Raw genomic sequence first — 20,962 nt, forward strand, 5'->3', positions numbered from 1 at the left:
CGTACCAGTGATTTATAGTGATATTCTTTAGTTACTAAAAATATGAAAACATCCGGATTCTCTGCAGCATTCGATGGATCTTTGCACGCCACATGTATTGCACTTCGGTATTTCCAGTATTTACGTGTATTACATCGGATTCTTGGACAGACGAGGTCATTTATGAAACAAATTTTTCTGGCTTCTCCGCAGCTCCAAGCGTTCTATAGAATATATAAATCATTTAGTGAGACAAATTTATCATTCATATGGAAACGCTTAAGAAGAAACATAGCGCAAGCAAACAATCGGTAAAGTAGAAATCTAGATGGCAGTTATTCAGGTGTTGAACAACCTTTTACTTAACGCGTAGTGAATCTCTTGCACACGTGGTGAAAATAACTGGTATCATTTTATTTAAGCCTCAGAGATTTCTTCAATGCAGCCCCACGATAGGATGGTCTAGAGTAAAACTGTTGCCACGAGCCGTAGGCAAATGAGCCAAATAGTACAAAAAATGAATAGCAAATGGAATGTAGCCGTGAAAGACTATATTTTCTATTCAATGGATGTATTGTCTTCAGAGGCTTGCGGCTGCTAAGACACGAATTGTCGTATTAACACTAATTATTGGAAGCTTCGTAATTGGTGGGAGGTATCGTTTTTGTCCACGCTGAGCTGGGCAGCATTGGTCACCGATAGGCAACCCTATTTTAGTGGCGCATTTGCTGATGCTAGTTCTGAAAGTCATATATCTTAACCTTTTTGATCATTTTTACTCGGCATTTTACATCTTCCGACTAGCGGAAGATAGGTTAAAATTCAAGACTTGAGGTTGAAAGTTGATATTGTGATAGGAAAACATTTTATTTCAATTGATTTGCAACAAATCAGAAGATTGAATTTAAATTTCGTTTTATATTATTTTCATTATCAGGACCCCAACTCAGAACCCTTGGGATAATCTGTCTATTAATTTTATTCGCTTCGAAGGGTTTAAATAAGTGCATTTCGGGTCACTTCTTATTAAAATCGATTTCTGTAAAACAAACATATAATGGTAAAAATAATTGCTTACAAATTAATATTGCACACGGTATTATAAAACTAATTAAAACACTTTGTTGCGAGTATGAACACATCAAGGACCTAAAACGACTGTATATTCTCTGAACATAATTCCAAACAAAAATACGTTCCATATATTCCCATCAACTAATCAAGTCACGAGACAGCATCGAACTAAATCCAACACGTAGCTTAAAATCGACTATAACTAAGTTGCATACGACACATAATCAACAAGCGGAAAATTTATTAATTTATATAAAGAACTTTAAAGTCAACTTATAACAATGAGTTGAGCAATTCGAAATACAACAATTATCATTATTATTTCAACATTATTATAAATTAAAATTATTTTAAAAAATAAATTAAAAAAAAGCAGTAATAAATTATAATTTATTTTAGGAATTCAACGAACTTGTACTCTTACCCTTAACTAAAGATTTAAACTCAAGTTAAACTTGAGCTTCCTCGATGGTGTACACGATCAAACGCGCTTCTAACGTTCATGAGATATTTTACGAAATCCTTCGCTGAGAATGCTTACGGTATGTTTACTCTTCACCAACTCAAGCAGGTGGTAAACAATCTATGATTCTCACAATTCTTAGAACATACGTTTTTCACATCTCAATTTTAAATACCTCGTGATTGTCTGGGAACTAATGTTTCAGGGAGTAAAGCTTCGGGGGTTATTTAGGGAGATCACGGTTATGAAAAATTGATTGAGTTAAAAATTAAATTTGGGGATCCATGAAGTTGGTATCAGATTCAATCGCTGTTTAACGATTGAATCTGAAATAGTACTGCATTCTTAGATTTATGCTGGCTGTCACATGCCTATCAGTCCCCGTCACAGTTAAACCTACTTCATACTGGTTGTAAAAACCGATTGCATTATACTGATGGTGTTATTTGGTTACGTTCTTTTTTCACATGTTAAGTTGTGGAAGGGATTAAAAATGTCTAGAGATGCTTTGTTCCAAATCGCCTCAAGTAAAATTAATATTCGATTTCACTCACTAATTTTTTTGCCGATCACTCCGAGCTACTAACATTTTAAATTTTCATGCAAGAGAGTTAGGGACAGACAAAATATGATCAGAAAAAACTCAAGACAATGCTAGTTCCGTGCCAAGCTCAGGGAGTGTATGATTCTATTGGAAGTTTTAGCATTCAATAATTTATATAATTAATCTTCCTGATCGGATAAGAATTTACCCACGCTAGTCATGAATAGTAACAAATCAATTAGGGTGAAATTGTCGTACACAAATTGAAAATCATTTGTGTTAATAAATACTGGCAAAATCTTAAACTAATCGTAATTTATGCTTGTATGAACGGTAGTTGTGCACTATGAACGAGAGATTAACTGTTGGGGGCACGTGTGCACCTTACTACATAGGCATCAAATGGCCATGCATTCTGTATGAGGCCATTGATGTACGTGCGGATGAGGTGCCGATGTAAACGGTGCAACCGCCTGACATCATCTATGCTTGCAGTGCCTTGTTGGAGGGGCGCCACTGCAGTGCCGTGCGTGAAGCAGAGCAGTCATGTTCATTTCATAGTGGAACATCAGATGAAACTTACGAAGAGCGGTGTGAAGTTTTTGTTTTTAATCAATAAAGTTACGTTCTAGTTATGACAACGATTGAAATGCGCTTTTAAACTCGGCATGGGTCACGTGACCTTGCGTGATGAGGAAGGAACGAAGGGTCGCGGCAAAACCTGTGCATCTGCCGAACTTTGTTTACTCATGTAATAGCTCACCGCACTTACCATGGCTCTTTATAGGACTTGTGCTTCCCATCGAGCGCACGGCACAATTTAAACTATGAAAAGCTCTGAACTTCAAATTAACTGAAAGTTTCCTATAACATAATTTAACTGTTCATAATTACGCTTCAATATTCACACCGATTAACAGTAGCAATTTATTCCTTACTGACGGCGAGTGCTTGTTTCGTATGTGTTTGAGTAAAGAATTTTTTTTTCTGTTGAACATTTCATCAGTGCTAACCTTCAACTTCTTTCTTAAGATGTAAGTGAAAATAAACTTTATAGAAATTAAACTGTTTATCAAAGAATCAAGCCAATTCCGATTTCGGTGATGTTCATGTCAAAGCACGATCTAGAGCCTGCGCAGTCCAGACTCTCCAGTCAGCAAGATGCCGCGGTTTTGAGGCTCTGTTAAGATATTAAACACATGTACAAAATAAAATACTTAAAAAAAACTTTTTAAAAAACCACGTTTTTCTTGTGGACTAAAAAGTAGAAAATAAATTATGGCTTGCCCAAAAAAACGTGTGTCGGGCAGATTTATGATTAAAGCGAAAAGCACACAACACACGAATTTTGGAAATTTGATGGTGAAAAGTCCACAAGAAAAACGTGGTTTTTTAAAAAGTTTTTTTTAAGTATTTTATTTTCTCCTTTTTAGTCCGTTGCTACACATGAAAAACGTTGTTGCGACTTGCGAGCCAATTTACTTGCCTTGACGTACGTATCGATGATACGCAGCGTAAGCGCCTGCTCGTCTATAACGTAAGCGCCCACACGTCATACTATATATATACTATTTATATATACTTTACTCAATTAAGCCAATTTAGGTCTCTAATTGCTAGTTTTTATGATTGTATCTGAAATTGTTAGGCGAAAATAGCCTGCATGCCGAATTTCAGATCTCTAGAGCAATCAGAAGTGGGCTAATTTTCGTTGTCAATGTTAACCACAAACAAACAAATAAACAAACAAACAAACAAACGCGAAGCTAAGCTAAGAATAAAATACTTAAAAAAAACTTTTTAAAAAACCACGTTTTTCTTGTGGACTAAAAAGTAGAAAATAAATTATGGCTTGCCCAAAAAAACGTGTGTCGGGCAGATTTATGATTAAAGCGAAAAGCACACAACACACGAATTTTGGAAATTTGATGGTGAACGTACAGCCCAACCCACGTTTTTTGGGGCGAGACATAATTTATTTTCTACTTTTTAGTCCACAAGAAAAACGTGGTTTTTTTAAAAAGTTTTTTTTTAAGTATTTTATTTTCTCCTTTTTTTTAGTCCGTTGCTACACATGAAAAACGTTGTTGCGAGCCAATTTACTTGCCTTGACGTACGTATCGATGATACGCAGCGTTAGCGCCTGCTCGTCTATAACGTGAGCGCCCGCACGTCATACTATATATATATACTATATATATACTTTACTCAATTAAATTAATTTCGGTCTCTAATTACTAGTTTTTATGATTGTATCTGAAATTGTTAGGCGAAAATAGCCTGCATGCCGAATTTCAGATCTCTAGAACAATCAGAAGTGGGCTAATTTTCGTTGTCAATGTTAACAACAAACAAACAAACAAATAAACAAACAAACAAACAAACAAACGCGAAGCTAAGCTAAGAAAAACGTTTTAATAAAAACGTGTTAATGAATCGTTATAGTTGTAGATTTTTAATTAGTTCCTGCAATATTTTTGTAGTTGAAAGTATACTTAGAATTCATCCATTAATTTGTCGAACTTTTCCTTGCTGAATGAACTCGGATAAAAAGAAATGCTTGCCCAGACCAAGCAGTACATTGGAAACGGTAAACAACGCTGTCAAAGTTGACGGATTACCGATGCTGTTGAAGGAAATTTCGCTTTTCTGATGAGCAATGCAGGCGATACAGACGCTGACGCGAGACTCGAGAATTCGCTGAGACAGTTTATTTTGAGTCCATAATTCAGTAAGTCTCGCACGGGCTGCAGCCTCATGTCTTCGAAGAAAACAGAAGTATCTTCTACTAAATAACGAATATAAAAAAGAATAACCTATTAATATTTTTATCTAGAAGGATGCATTTAAGGTCTTATACGGCGAAAATGAATTCAAGTTTGGTATTGAATGACATTAGAACAATAAAAATGTATGGCAGAAAGGAATAGTTTAAATTTTAGTATTAAACATGTGTAATCTAGTGATTGAATTAGCGATACCCTCGTTTAACATGAAAGACCAGAAACGTTTATATGAATGGCATTACTGCTCTATAGCTCTGCTTGTTTGTTTCGGTAGAGATTCTGATGAATTGTTAGTCGAAGAAGCTGAATGATCATTTAAAAGTTATTGGATTTTATTAAAATTAAATCTGTTAGCTTTTATATCAACTTCAAAAGATAAAATCTGACAGCTTTCCGAATTTAATGGAACGAAGATACGCAGATCATCAAATTGCTGATATTGCTTCCAGATGAAGCTGTATCTAAGGTACCACGTCTCATTATTTGCTTGGGTCATAATCGTGCCAGGTTATTTTCTGACGACGAATTATCGATTGACATCAGTTGCATTCGTGATGACATATGTGCGCATTTATTTTTAACTAAATTAAATGAAAATGGTTTTCTCGAACTATTGTAAAGGAAACGGTACAGCAGAAATTAGTATCCATTAAGCCTTATTTACATTGCATTAGCGTCTTTCAAGCAATACATTTTTAGACCAGTTCTATAGCGAGATAACGTTTTCTGAAATTCGTGTAATTATGAATACGTTTGATCATCTTATAAAATTGGAGAAATGCGCCTCGATATTTCTTGTTAATCCTTTGGAGGACTTGTTTTTGGTCGTGTTAAGGTTTTTGTTTCATAATATTTCAATTTAAAAAATTTTCACCATGCAAAAATCTCGGTAAATAGTGTGTGCAGAATCAAACAAGATTCACTTGAATTTAACAAAATAAACATTGCTCAGATGTTAAGTTTAATTGTAATTTGGCTTAAGCTACCATGAGAGTACAGTCACCGAGATGGGTTGATCGATGACAAGAACGGTAAATTCGAAGTAAGTTGCACTGTGTGCAATTGTGCATGCTCCAATTTATTAGCGGCCAACGATCGTCACTTCCCTTAAACTCAATACGTCATTCAGCAATCAAAATGGTATTGAATTCCGAGAATAAAAACTCAGTAAATGCTAATATGAAGCTACCATGCCATATATTGAAAAAGAATATTGACCACTCACTTGATACCAGTGGTAGTTCACACAAGACAAAAGATAAGGCAGCTTTATCTTAGCGTCAGAGACAAGGCTGCCTTATCTCTGACGCTGGATTGATTGGATATTCCTCACAGTTACGTTGCCAGCTGTCGATATTGAAGGTTCTGTGTTAGCGTAAGATCTAAATGGTTTGAAATTTTTTTATATTTCAAGAGGGGAAAATAAGACAAACTTGCAATCGCACACTCTAGAGCTGCACCATGGACAATGTATATCAGCAAGACAGTGTCGACTGATTTGTTGAGTAGCTGTGATTAGTCTTGCTGTTACAACTGTTTACTGAGCATCTCATCTATTGTTCGAATAGGAAGCTACACATTCATGGAAATTTGGACTAAGACGATGCAAATTCCGAACAAATTGTAAATGTCATCAATGTGTTTTAATTATATTATAGGTAATGAAGGCTAGAGACCAAGTAGAAAGAAAAATGTAATCAAAGTACTCCGTCGAAGGACGAGGTCTGTTATCAATGTGCCACGCATGCAGTGCATTCATCGTATATAACGCTTTGTTGGCGCGATGGCCAACGGTCATTGTATTCGGATTGCCGAGTTGTTGCGGATGAATTTGATGGTTATGTAGCTACATGATGCAGAAAAAACTGCTGTCCACTTCGGAGGATTATTGAAGTATTTTTGCAAGTTATTAGTGCGCATAAACGAAGAGTTGAGGATATGAATAATTTCACGAATTTGTTATCTAACAGTAATTGGTGAAAACTTTTTATTTTGTAACTAATCTGGCGACATTTTTGATCAAGTTTACTTTAGACTAATGTAATTTTGAGTACAACAAACAATATTTTGAAAGCGTAACTGTAAGCAATGTTTCTTTAATGAAATAATTGATTCTGAAATTTAAAAAAATAAAACCAACACTTTAAGCTCGTGTCTCTCCCTGACAGGGTTTATTTGAGCGGAAATCATGAAGCAGTTAATATTCATATTCATTGCAACTTTCACTGCATTGGGACTTGCCGTTAGTGGAGAATATGATGAAACTGGCCTTTTTCAGCAACCAGCGCTCGGAGTTCCGATTCTCAAAGTAGAAACATCGAACCCTTACTGCAACTTCAGACGCATGTTCGGACCTGTCTGCAATATGACTGGATTCAGCGGGGTGAGAACTACTGTAATAAATGCCTCAATGCATGTACTGGTTAAATGGAATGCAATGGTATGACTCATATGCTGCGGTTAAAGCGCATGATGTTCAGTAACTTCCAATGTTTGGAACCGGGAGAATGCAGTTGTGGAATAAGAATCAGAATGGTCTGGGATGATGAGCAGACAAGTTTCTAAGAGATAAGTTCAAATATTTCTACGATATACTTTATTATTATTAATTGATATTTCAGTCGGAAAATTAATAAATTATTGATATTTCTGTCGGAGAATCGAATAAACGCTCCTTTTGTTAGAGGATAATAAACGTATCCATGCCCCGATGAAAGTTATAAACAATTTTTCAGATCCTAATGATTGATTCTGGCTTGCAATTGCCCGATGCGCTCGAGATTTCCGTTACAAAAGCTGACATGGTTGTCATGAATCCTGTATGTGTGCCGTGGATCAAGGCTTACGAGGTACAAGACTTCACAACTATTTGGCACAAGGTAAGAAAAAAGAACTTTTTTGTTCGTTCTGAGCTTTTGAATCGATCAAAAGAATTACAATTTGACTCCAAGCAGTCGCGTAAAATGTAACAGTACATGTAGCGTTTCTAACATTAGTATAGTAGTAGTATAGTATCTTCGGCATTGAAGAATAGGCTAGGATACGCCTGTCGTCGATTCTTGTACTTTTCTTGACTAGACAACATTATCTTAGAGTGTAGTGGTTTTAAAATTTATTATTACAGCTTAATGTAATCAGGAATAAACGAAAATTTAACGAAACATCTCACTAAATCAGTGAATTTTACAGTCAGCAGAAACCGCAAAGGAAAGAAATTGTCGAACTTGGCTTCGCGTCATTGATTCCCACGTCTCGACTCTGAAGTCGGGAATCCACGACGTCAGTTTGATAAACTCATCAGTCGACACGATAAACCTGGCAAACCTTCGAGACTTTATGGCAATGTCCTCAAACCTTTCAGTTATTGAACATTTAGACTGGCGAGGGTACAGAGGAATGATTGCCTTATCCAACATCAGCACAATATTCCGAATCGAAAGCAACGACAATTTAACAATCGGTGAATCGCACATTGGTAAAATAGCTCAAAATGGATTCGTTTTTAATGGGCGTGAAATGATCATCAACCAAACCATCTTCAATGAAGTCGATTACAATGGCATTTGGCTTAACAGCGGAGTGATCAAAATCGAAAACACCATACTTCAGGATGTCAAAAAAGATGGAATTATCCTAGGCCAGGACGTCAGAGTCATAATGAAAAACGTGACGATTGAAAAATGCCAGAAGCCTTGCGTGCAGATTTATAATATGCGGTATTTTGAACATAAAAATTTTGAGGTGAACGGGAAACCATTCGAGGAGGATGCCGATGTCGTTAACTTTGCTTGGGAGGAACTTTCTGCTGAAGTAAAATCGCTCGATTCCGATGAACATTGCCGGGGAGAGAGCGAGGGTTTGTCGTGTGACTTCAATTATACAAATGAGGTAAGTTGTTCGTTGGCGTGAATAAAAAGTCAATAAAGGAAGCGATGAAAATAATTTAGAGCAATAATTTATGACGTTTATTTACGCGGTAACATTTGTTGACTTCCAAATACATTGTTTCCATTGGTAACATTTGTTGTTTCCAAACTTGTACAGTTTTTAACTATTGGTAGTTGCTCTTTGTTTTGAAATTTTAAATCTTGAGAGTAAACTGAAATCGAATTCTTAAATTAATTTAATGTGAAATTGGAAGTTACAGCTGGTACGAGTTTATTTTGAAACGAATCATTCATTTCAATTAAAAAATTCTATTTTCTGAAACTATTAACACGTTGGCCGCGATGTGCGCCATATATGTACACGCTGTACTTCTCAGAATCGCGATGTGTACACATGTGGTACATTCATATGAAAAATACATATTTTTCTAAAATCTTATTACTCTTTCAATTCAACCCTGAGCGATGTGCACCAAATGCGGCCACAAATTTTACGTGACACAATGACAGAACATACCCCTGCAGAGCTGCACACAACTTTTCTCCTTGCTATCTGCCGGGTAACTGAAGATATACAAGTTTGAACCTATCGCCCGTACGGCATACGGGCCAAATCAGCAATCGCGGCCAAAGTGTTAAGTTAGAAAACATTCACGCTTAAAATGACTGTGAAGAAGCTTCTCGTCTTGACAATGGCATCTCTGATCTAGATCATAAAGGATGTTCATTTATTCCTATACGTTCAATTGTAATTTTTATTCACAACTTGCGCTTCTTTCAGACGGTGACTCTGACTCCGACCGATCAAATGACCGTCAAGCAATACAATATCAGTAATTCAATGGAATTGCACATCGTTGGAGCAAGTGCCTTGGACGTCATCGTTTACAATTCACACGCCATTTACACTGAACTGACAAAAGAATTATTGAAAAACGAAAGTTCATTTGATGCTGGTGGTTCTCTGACAAGCTATAATTCAACGTTCGGAATAGTTCAAGCTGGAAATCTACGGCAACTAACGGCTCTCGACTCAAAACTCACGCAAATACACGCGGGCACGATAGAAAGAGTGACGTCGCAAAACTCGGCATTGCAAGTCAGGCGACTGAACGTTTCTGAGGAGGCGGAATTCAGCAATTCGGAGATCAGCATATTAAATGCAAACATAGATGGCTCTCTCCTTGCGAATTTTACGGTCTTTGGCAACGTATGTTTACAATCGGTGAATTTTAATGTCACTTCATTCAATTATAGTGTATTCAGCAATCACAATTCATGAATATAATATACATGGAAATATTTCGCAATGGTTCATGATTTGAAGCCACTCCTATCATCGTTCATATTTATTTTTCATTCTAATCCAGATCTCAACTCTCCACATTCTGGGCGACGCGAAGATCTTCAACTGCATATTCAAACAACTGAGCATCCATAGCATCACCGTCTCCGGGAACCTAAGTTTAAGTAATGTTACTTTCGAGGACTATGAGTATTTGCCAATCTACGTGGCTGAAGGAGGCAGTCTGGAGCTCGTTAATGTTTGGCCCAAGAAAGTCTGGCATTTCGTTTCAGTCGTCGACAGGAAACAGGTTGGTACTTCGTGAAAAACGTGAAGTTGAGTTTCATTTTCTATGGAATATCCCTTCCTATGGTTATCATGCAATGCGTGTTATGTATAACAGTATGCGAATGTGTTTATTATACTATTTTTATGTATAACGTAACATAACATAACATAACATAACATAACATAACATAACATAACATAACATAACATAACATAACATAACATAACATAACATAATATAACATAACATAATATATTGATCTCGGCGCTGCAGTGTAGGCCTGATGTGGCCTGCCGCCGATTCTTTTCCTTTTCGTGACTTGTTCACAGAAGATCTAAAATCGTGTCATTTGACCGAATCTTTTCAGGACTAACGATAGTTTGAGATAGCTACTAGACTTCCAACGGTTTCGATATGCATAATACACATTCCTATACTTGATAATATATATATATACATTATCAAGTGTGAATGAATTTTTCAAGAACGACTTAGCTCATTCCAGATTAGAGCTACCTCAGTAATTAGAATGACGATATTTTAGGCATTACAACGTTAAAAACAAATTACGAAGTTTTATCAATAAAATTCTCAAAATAGTTTTTTAAACTTATGACGACTCCGAAATTTATCAAAATCAGTTGAATGCACAAATTTCTATCAATTTTGCGAAACTGTGATAATAGAAAGCAATCAAGTCTCGTGAGATGTACCAAGTATCAGCTCAAATAAAAATAAATTCGCTCATTCAACATATACGAGCATGTCTTGAGACTGAATTTGACCGAGGAGCTACGCTGAAAACAACATGCAATACGAAAAATCACGTTAAAGGCTTTAATGACATATATCAACCTAAAGTTATAATTTAAATTTGCAGGTGAATTGGCAGAGTGATGATATAGAACACTTCATCACTATCAGACAGCCGCTCCAGAAAGAAAACGTGCTGCTGGTTGGCAAGAATAAGCTGCACTGTGAACAAAAGCGATTTATGTTTTCACCGGCATTTCGTTTCGATCAACCCTTAATCTGCAACTACACAGATGTTGAGGTAAACCCCGCGATATCGTTTAGCGAGGCCTGCATTAAATTTATACGTTTGTATCGTGCAACGCACTTACTAACGAATCAGAATTCAATTCTGTGTTGATGAGCGTCATCCGCTTGCCTTCTTTCCATTTGATTTGCTCCATGATAAACACTTAAAAATAATGTCTTCTGAAATGAATTGCTAAATTTAAATTTGCTGAAATGAAATATTTCATTCTATTTCCTCTACACGCAGCCCTTATTAAGAATTAGCGAAAGAAGGGAAAATCAAAGTTCAGTTTACAAGTTAATGAAATTAAACGTCTAAGTTAAAAAAAAACTACTGATATGGTGACAGAACAGTGATGTCAGTTCTTTCGGCAGTTAAAGTAGAGTGGTAACTATATTAAGTTCGAAAAATATATGATTGATAAATTAAAGGGTATACTGATGCATAAAATGTAATTGATATTGTGAGGGTGCAGGAAGAAGTGGAGGTTGCGGTCGACCTTAAACCAAAGCCTTTCCCGACTTCAGTGTACATCATAGGCGCCAAGTTTCTCAGACTTGCGAGCATCTGCACCTATACGGTGAGTAATTTCGTGTAGAAAAGCCTGAACAAATAAGTTGATGTAAATTTAAAACTCATTCGCAGTGAATAGATATATGAGAACTGACTTATTTTTACTGTTTTCAGATAGACCTGGATAACGTGAGAAATGCCACGATGGATTACGTCGCTCATCACTGTCACTATCAGCTCAAAATTTCCAACTCTAGCGTCGCGAACATTGTTAATGAACCCGTTACGATCCAGACACTGGACAGCATGGTGGGAGAAATTGAAGCGATTTTTCCACTAGATCAATTAGTTATTAATCGATCAATAGTGCACTCTCTGACAGCATCTCCTATGACTACGGAAGTCTTGAATGCAAACATTTCTTCCGTTGATATGCTAATCTGTTATCGATCGCTGACAATGAACGATTCGTCGATTGGATCCGTCACGTCCATTCAAGTCTTAAAATTTGGGTCGATAATCAATACAAAAATTGATAGAGTATCATATCCGGGAATCTACGTTGATGGAGATTTAATATTTGAGAATGTAACTATCAAGGATCTAGATGTCAAAGCCATAACTTTCGGGGTTGGTGGTCGACTTTCTCTAAAAAACGTCATTATTGAAAAGGGGTATATAGATTCCATTGATCTGTCTTCTGGATCATTGGATCTAATAAACGTCACACTGTTTGGAGCTCCTCTAATTCTCGAAAAACATGTCCAACTCAAGATCAACCGAGAAGAATCTAAGACTTCTGAACCTGCTAAAACAGACTCTCAGCAACCTACACCAATCTTGACTACTCCTTTGAGCGTTTCGACCCCGAGAAGTACAGAAGGTCCTCACAAAGTTGTATCTGAAGCCGTCAAAGCTTCAGTCACCGACGCTCAACTGTCGCCAGATTCTCCAGGAGTTCCGGAGGTCCAGCCGTGGATCAAATGGGCAACCGCTGGAGCGTCCATCTTCCTGGCATTGGTGGTGGTTCTCATTGCAATTTCTTTGGCCGTCGTCGTCAGGTGAAGACAAAACGCTGTTCTATGCAACATCTAAGTAATTTTTACTGAATGATTTTTTAAGCTCCAGTCGTAATGCGGCGACTATAAACAGGAATGTCAATTTATCGTTTTGTTTAATTGCTCGCAGCCTCCAAATTGTTAAATACAGTAGTCAAAATGATACTTTGTGTGTGAACCGTTTGTTTCGAAACCGTCATTCGTGACATCACCTTCTCCAAAATGTGCAATTGCATTTTTATACGGCGCATTAATGCATACAGCCTTTTCATTATTCTGTCATAGGTAGAAGTACCTCAAATTTAATCTTGTTCCTGCCGAACATATTTTTGCGCCGCAGGGCTGTTGACGCTATGATAATTGTCATTTCTGCTGTCAAAACTATAAAAGTTATAACGTTGTCGTGCGTGCATAAGAAGGCTAACGTATGACATTTAGGTTGGGAGTAATACAATATGTTCAAGTTGCAATTGTCTCGTCACATTTAAAAATATTCTTATTTGTACAGGAACAACGGGAGCAGCGAGCCTTTTTCGTTGCGGTTGCGTCGTATGTTCAGAGCAGCGATTGAGGACGAGAGTCCAATCTCGACAGAGCTTGACATGCACGTAGCACACGAGCACCGCGACTCCTTCACCACACACTACTCCCGACTACCTTCTATTTGAAGTGGAGCTGATCTTATATTTTGTATACGATGCCATTTTCGAAATTTAGTATTATTTAGAGGAGTGAGAGAATCCAGCGATGAATTAAAATTCAATCTTTAATGATCCAAATAAAGTCCATCTTGCAGCAAACGTATATCGTACAATACGAATGATTTTTGGGTTAACTTTGAGCCAAACAATAAGGGCAGGGTTGAAAAGTGGTTACAGTTCAGAGTGCCAGGATTGTAGCAGTGAGTTGCGAGTTCGAGACCGCAAAATGCTGTGAATGTTCTGCGATGTTAAGAATCGGCGACAGGCCTACGGCCTACTAAACGCCGAAACCGCTATTATTATTATTATTATTTTTATTATTATTAGTATAAACATGGATTAGTTCGCCGAGGAATTCAGAAAAGAAGTTGTCGCATCTCCAGCTTATTTATTTAGGAGGACTCGCTATTTATTTATGAGAACTTTGTATTGTAAGGACTTTTATTGATTATCAGAAGAATTACTTTATGATTTATTAACTTCTTGTGGAGCCCCGAATTCTGGCGCATCGTGTCAAAAGCCAAATTTCAGCGTTGAGCTTATTAAATTCAGGAGCATGTCCGTAGACTTATTAATCCAAACAAACAATATATGCCAATTTTAATTGTCTAGCATTAATTCCAGTGATTTAATGATAAAAAAATGATTGAGTGGATTAGTACTCACAATAAAAGTGAGTTACTTCAAACTCCATTAATTGTGAAATCCTGTCGAATATTATATATTGGTAGTGCCCTAGAATAGGACACTATTGTATTAACTACTCTCATTTAAGTAAAAAACTTGATAAAAGAAAAAATTATCAATTGAAATAAAATTCATTGATATTCCTGCCACACAACTGGGCTTAAATTGAGATTAATATGAATCCGAAATAAATAAATAAACCGATGCCTGATTTAAGGGTTATTTCCGTGTTCCATTTCATGCGTTGCCATGCCTGACTTATCAAATTATTAGTTATAACAAAACAATTTCATGTACGTAAATGAAAATTTGGTTTGCAGAATCCATATATAAACAAGTTTAATATATTTGAATTCATCAAATTCAGGGACAACATAGCTGCCGTTGTAAACTCAAGGAAATACTATAAGGTACTAATTTTTTAATCGATCTGAAGAAGTTTCCTTTTTGTATTTTGACAGTAATATAAAATACAAGCGGACATGAGCCAGAAATCTGCCATGCTGTACTACGCGTATACATGTAAATATTAGATACAGCATTATCTGGATATACAATATAAATGTCTTGCATTAGAAATACTTTCGATTGGATCCTCCGAAGAATGAATGGAAACGTGATGCAGCACCTATGATTATAATGCCTACTTTATAAGAATAATACTTTTATCTGGCGTCGAAGCGTGCATGATCAAAAGAAATGAGGTAAACCAACGAACACAAAGCGTCAAAAAGCTGCAATGATCAAACAAACAAAAGTAATTTCAAGACAACAAGATAATGTTATTCAAATTCACAACTCAGACGATTTTGTTAGCAGCTCGCTTTCTACGAGTGACTTTGACCTTGTGTTTGGTCATGTGTCGAGTGATAACAGATTTCTTTGTTCTTTGTTGCTGAAAACGTACAAAGAGAACATGTGAAGGGCTTTGCATACTTTTTGTATGGTATCCGAGAAGGAAAAACAGACTCTTTTCTATGTATCGACTCCTGAAGATCAGACGTGAGGTCGGGGATGGAATCTATAATTGAAGGAGCTTGCTTATCTTCTCCAGAGGTATGACGGACCTGTTGTTCTGTTTGTTGGGCTTGGATGTGCTCGTAAATTTTTCCAGTATTTGTAGATTTCTTCAGAACTCTATTATTGATCTTGGTTCTAAATTTAGTAATTGGAGTTATTTCGCTGTTAAATGCTCGATTTCCAGGAATTTTTCCAGTTATTGAAGAGCAATCTGCAGTTGGATCATTCATCAACCGTGTGCTTTCTTCTGGTTCAGAGGCTTTCTTGTGCGAACGACTGGTAGAAAAGGATACAGGGTGGTCGGCGTGAGAATTTAAATATGCTTGCTTGTATGTTATGAATTGTTTGCTTTCTTCATTTAGTACAGCTGCTAAACGACTAGAAGATGAGCGAGCTAAAGACACGGCTCTTCCAATCATCGCAGTCGCACTGCGATGCGCCGATGGCTCTTCAGATGTCTTCATCTTCATTTGGTTTCCTGCGATTGAAGACAGAGGTGCTTCAGGATTCATTAACACCCCAATGTTCTGCTCGATAAATTTTCGCTTCAAATTAGGTGCCTTCATTTGTGTGCTTTGGGAAATACTCGAAAAATTTTCACGCCCTGTCAACTTTGATAGAACTTTATTGGAAGGAGGAGGACTCGCCGATTTTAGAACAGCAGCATGTGATTTGGGTAAGGAATTTGCTCGTTCTCTAGGTTCCGGTTCTCTGGTAGGATGATCAACAGAATGCAAGAAGCTGTGTTGTCTCATAATAGACTCATTAATTGCTTTGAAGGGACAGAAATGGCAACAGTGAAGCCCCGGCCTCGTTTTTTTCTGCGTTTTTGAAGCGTCACACGAGGCACTGATGAAATTAGTTTGGAATCTCCCACTTGAATGAAAATAATGATCTCGATGGACAACAGAAGCCTTTTTACGATCATCGTTTAGAAATTTTTTTGACAAGCATTTAATTTCTTTCGCTTTCAAGTAGGAGTTTTTCGGTTTTAGATTGCTAATTCTAGTAACTGTGGTCAACTCTTCGCCGTGAATAGGACTTGTATTTTCAATAAATAATTTCGTTATATTGACATCTTCAGCATCGGTTGAACTCCGAGTTGTTTCCGTAAAATTTCCAGAAGAGTCGAGCGCCTGCCCATTTTGTTGGACTGGTAAATAATTTTGGAAGGCTGAAGCAGCCATTTTTGTCATAGGAAGAGAGTTTGTAGTAGAAGAACTCGTTTGTGCAATCTTAAAATGTATCCCATTTGTCCTGGGCAGAGAAATAAGCCGCTGCGACGTTTTTGTTGCTGTCGGCGTGTCTTTAGCATCACAGACGGAGCTTGATTTTGAATTTAACTGATAATATCCATTGTTGCCTTTCAGACAAGGTTTTGGAATCACAAAATTTTTGGATGAAATACTATTTGCATGCATTTCTGTATTTAGATTATTGGAAAAAGGGTTTTGGACACCGGAATTCGAAGAGTGAATCGTAACATTACTCTGAGATTGAGTTGTACCTGCAGGATTAGTTTTTTCGTCTGAAGCTGCTTCATTTCTTTTGTTGAGGGAAAAGCCATCTGCGTGAAGAAAATAAGGGAACTTGTCTTGTATAGATTTTAGACTCCAGGCGACGAAAAAGATTTATTATCGCATTTTATGTGCAAATAAGAGAATCAAGTTAAGGTGAAGCAAAAATTTAATTTTCATTCAATGCTTACCAAAATTTTCCAATGATGAATTTGAAGTATAAATCGATGATGACGGAAATTCTTGGTTATGCTTGACCAAGAAAACCAGTGGAGGACTGCTCGAGGTAGCTTCCAATATTGAGACGTAAAATTCACAAGAGTTCGACGAGTCTGGCAACATTTCACGGCTCATCGCACGGTTTTCACGGGCGCCCTGCGTGTTTGAATGACATGAAAGCTTTAAAATATTTATTGAGATTTAATACTTCAGGAATGGAAGACACTATTGGAAATAGTTTCTTCCATTCGTAAAATTTCTCTACAGACCTCAACTCTTAACAGATCAAGTGATCAAGCTATTTTTTTTTATTCGTGATACTGTTGGCAATCGTTTCAAAATTCTCCTGACTTGAATAAATGAAACTTTTCAGCTAAAAATATGCTTCACTAGAGGTAATCATTTTTGATTGGTACAAGATTTTTGGCGCCGATGAGACGAGTGATATTTATCAGTGAAATTAATCACATGCTTGATTGCTTCTTGCATTCGTAATGGCAATCGTTGAGGCCTTAATTGTATTGGTTGGCATGTGCACTCATGTTGGTCAATTGTGAACGTGGCCCCAATTCATCAGCCCGCCAACCTCACATTAAAACTGACATACATTTTGTTCCTACTATACCCTCAATATATACATTTTGGATACATTAGCTTTATAACTTCAATAATTATATATTACAGCTGAACTTAAGTCCGTGACCACCAAACGATCCAACGAATCGGGGCAAAGTGCGCTACGTTGACCACGCGTGTTACGAGCAAACAATCTCTTTTCTATTGGCCTAGTGCTGATATCGACTAAGGTGATGACACATAGGGACATTCTTAAAAATAATATTACATTACATTTGCCAACAAAATTGCATGTAAACGACTTCATCTCGCTTTTATCTACATCATTCAGCGGACAACTAATACAACATTCAATGGATGGGTTCGCATGAAATGCACTGAATGAATGTCAACGTTTCTCCAAATAATACAGAAATTGTCTAAGATAATTAATTTGTAACCGAAAACCAAGTGAAATAACCATTAGAGTTCACCCATCTGTAATTTATCTCTTATCAGAGTTCATCTCTTACTTAACCTATCGCCTTCATTCTAAAACCAGCTCAGATTTGAACACTTAACAATGTTTAAACTCGTAAATAATGCTACTAATCAAAATCCATAACAACGGTAAAGTTTTTTAGAATGGGTCTTCCTGATTAACCACAATTTTCATAATTATGGCGGCACACGTCCGTCACCGGAGAAAATTGAAAGGAAACCGTTCGTATATCTAAGCTAAAGACGGAAGCTTATCACACGTTTGAAATTCCAAGTAATACCCCAAAGAAACATTTGTTTACGTCAATGCTTGCTGCGGTAAATTTATTAGGAAGATTTGAAATTGGATTAAAGTAGTCGAATTTCTATGTGTAATTATTTATTTTTGCAGCAATTTGTTATGTCATTGATTCCTAGAATGAACATAAAATCATAAGATTTTTTATTCACCTTGCGGTTACATTTAAAAAATGTGTGACGCTTCGTATATAAAATGTGCTGAAACTTGATTTAAATTCGTGTTTAAGTAAATGGATGCACCTTTGATCAATAATTACTGCTACAAAGAGTATCATATAAAATATAAATTATCAATAACAATGGGGAACATTGACGATAGTAACTAATATAACGAGCTACAATGTTAAAAAAATATAACTCAGTACCCACTGCAGTGAGTGACAGAGAGCGCATTTTCTCGTCGACGAAAACTTGAGGTCACGGACGGACAGACAGACAGACGGACATGGCGAGCACAATAGTGCATTTTTACATAAATGAGAAAATGCGCTAAAAAGTAAAAATTGACTTCTCTTCATGCAGTTGACCAAGTCGAACTCAAGAGGTTTTGATAGAATTTGGTTTATCATAACTTCAACACCTGTACAGTCATTGTGAATGGATGGGTACAAATAAATTCTTAATTTAAGTGACAAAAAAACGAGCCGTGAAATTAATAAGTTGTGACATGAGAAGAATAGATAAATTTGAATACATAAATTTTATGTAAACGTTTTATCTCGCCGCAGGGGTGAATTTAATTTCAAAATCGAATGACATTATTTCCGTTCAGAACAAAAATATCAACCTAATGAAATATTCAAGAAATTCCCTATGATATACTCTTATTCAGCTACAAACACTGTAAAAATTATGAAGATATGCAACACATGCAAACAAAATGATCCTGATTTAATAAAAAATTATCAAGTTTCGAATCTTATTTTGAGGATCTGCAATAAACTAACTCTAAGCAAGAGGCTATTTGAATTAGATAAAAAAATTCGGATTTTGCGAATGAAAAAGGCAACAGAACGAAAAGGAAATAGTACTTCAAGTCCAATAGAGCCTCACAAGTTTGTTTGACTTAAGCCCAATGTTCAATTTCTTGCAAATAAAATCCAGTTCTCAGTCATCAGATAATGAACACCATTACTTAGGTATACACCATTACTTAGGTATAAGTTCGCGTCGCTGACGCATGCGTGTCACTCGCGGATCTCCGGATCTGTCATGCTAACTAGCTTTAACCTGAACAACGTTCGTAAAACAAAATGGTACTGGGCCTGCAATGGTTTATTTGGTGGTTCAGATGACTGGATTTAGTCTGAAGTTTATGCATCTTAGTCACATAATTTTTTTATGAAACGAAATGTTAAAGTATTGATCGCCAAGTTGATTTTTGACCGTAAACCATTTGCGCTCTGTAATTTCCTTTAAAACATTTAGTGGAAGATTTCAGAACTGCAGCATTTTTTCGAGTTCTGAATCCACATTAGCACTTGGGTTAAGTATACTAACGGGTGTGAATCAAAACTAAAATAAGCAATGCTAAAATTATAGTAAAATATTTACTTACGCGACAAGACAGCCAGTCCAACGGAGGTAAAAGAACCAATCCTCTTCATAACGACGAGCTCCTGGGGGATTGTTCCTGAGCGCCCCAACCGCTAAGCTCGCGGTGTCTGACTGCGACGGGTCCCAGTTGTAGGGTTAAGTTTTCATGTAGGTAGGATTCCTTACATTAAGTTATTATGTTGGTAGGATTTCTTGCATTTCCCTTCTCTGTTTCTCTCGTGTGGGCGGCCGACGTCCCGTGTAAGCGACCTCTTGTTCGAGTGTCTTCGTTTCTGTTTCTTTTCACCTGTCCCTCAAGTCACTTCGTCTCTTTGAGATGCTAACGCTGCTTCTTTCCAGCCAGCTTTAGCGGGCTGGACAATTGAGACCTTCCGCCCCTTGTGGGTGATGAATGATTTTTGACTTAAGAAACTTTTGATAATTGAGACCTTCCACCTCTTTGGTGATGTTAATCTTCACTGTCGGTGCGAGATAGCTAAATAGCTGAAGCGCTAGTAAACATGTGGCAACTAAACTAACTAACTCATCAAGACGAATCAGTCCTTTTCTACCTACTAGCTCCCACGTGGTTCGTCTTCTCTTTGAAGTGTAGCCTCAACCGTGGACCTGGTCGTAGCTAAAAAAGAGTGTCACTCAATCGCTCCCATAAGGAGTGATATCCCATAAAATTATGAATGGACCTGCTGGGGAAAGTCTGAACTGGTGATGCTGGGTATGATCCCGCACGTGTTCGGACGGCACAGCCTGTCCAGAGCTGCTGTTGTGCAATCACATAGGTGAACACAGGCAGAGAGCCCTTCTACGAGCACAGGCACCGGGTACGCATGCAACACCTTACCTCGGGTTGGGGACAACTTGTTAAAACCATCTCAAAGAAACCGACGAAATTCCAGCGTGCAGTAGCTAGAAGTACTGTCCAATTGAGAATACAGAGCAGATTTAAGGGAAAGGTTAACCGAGTGAGAACAATCATTGCTGCCAATCG

General features: G+C 37.0%; 2 protein-coding genes across 2 annotated transcripts; one reads left to right on the plus strand and one right to left on the minus strand.

Moving 5' to 3' along the window:
• The first annotated feature begins 7,016 nt into the window (after positions 1-7,016).
• Positions 7,017-13,833, plus strand: LOC108669467. Its single transcript, XM_018156808.2, has 9 exons — positions 7,017-7,229; positions 7,582-7,725; positions 8,036-8,734; positions 9,515-9,943; positions 10,104-10,328; positions 11,188-11,361; positions 11,825-11,929; positions 12,037-12,923; positions 13,429-13,833. The coding sequence occupies exons 1-9, from the start codon at positions 7,035-7,037 to the stop codon at positions 13,586-13,588; spliced, it is 3,018 nt and encodes a 1,005-aa protein (XP_018012297.1). The 5' UTR covers positions 7,017-7,034; the 3' UTR covers positions 13,589-13,833.
• Positions 13,834-13,996: 163 nt separating this feature from the next.
• Positions 13,997-17,213, minus strand: LOC108669447. The gene is made up of 2 exons (XM_047883467.1): positions 17,037-17,213; positions 13,997-16,895 (listed from the first exon to the last, which is right to left on the minus strand). Exons 1-2 carry the CDS (start codon positions 17,197-17,199, stop codon positions 15,136-15,138), a joined length of 1,923 nt encoding a protein of 640 aa, XP_047739423.1. The 5' UTR covers positions 17,200-17,213; the 3' UTR covers positions 13,997-15,135.
• Positions 17,214-20,962: the final 3,749 nt, after the last annotated feature.

Source organism: Hyalella azteca, unplaced genomic scaffold, assembly GCF_000764305.2.
Source record: "Hyalella azteca isolate HAZT.00-mixed unplaced genomic scaffold, Hazt_2.0.2 contig1645, whole genome shotgun sequence".
Taxonomy (NCBI): domain Eukaryota; kingdom Metazoa; phylum Arthropoda; class Malacostraca; order Amphipoda; family Hyalellidae; genus Hyalella; species Hyalella azteca.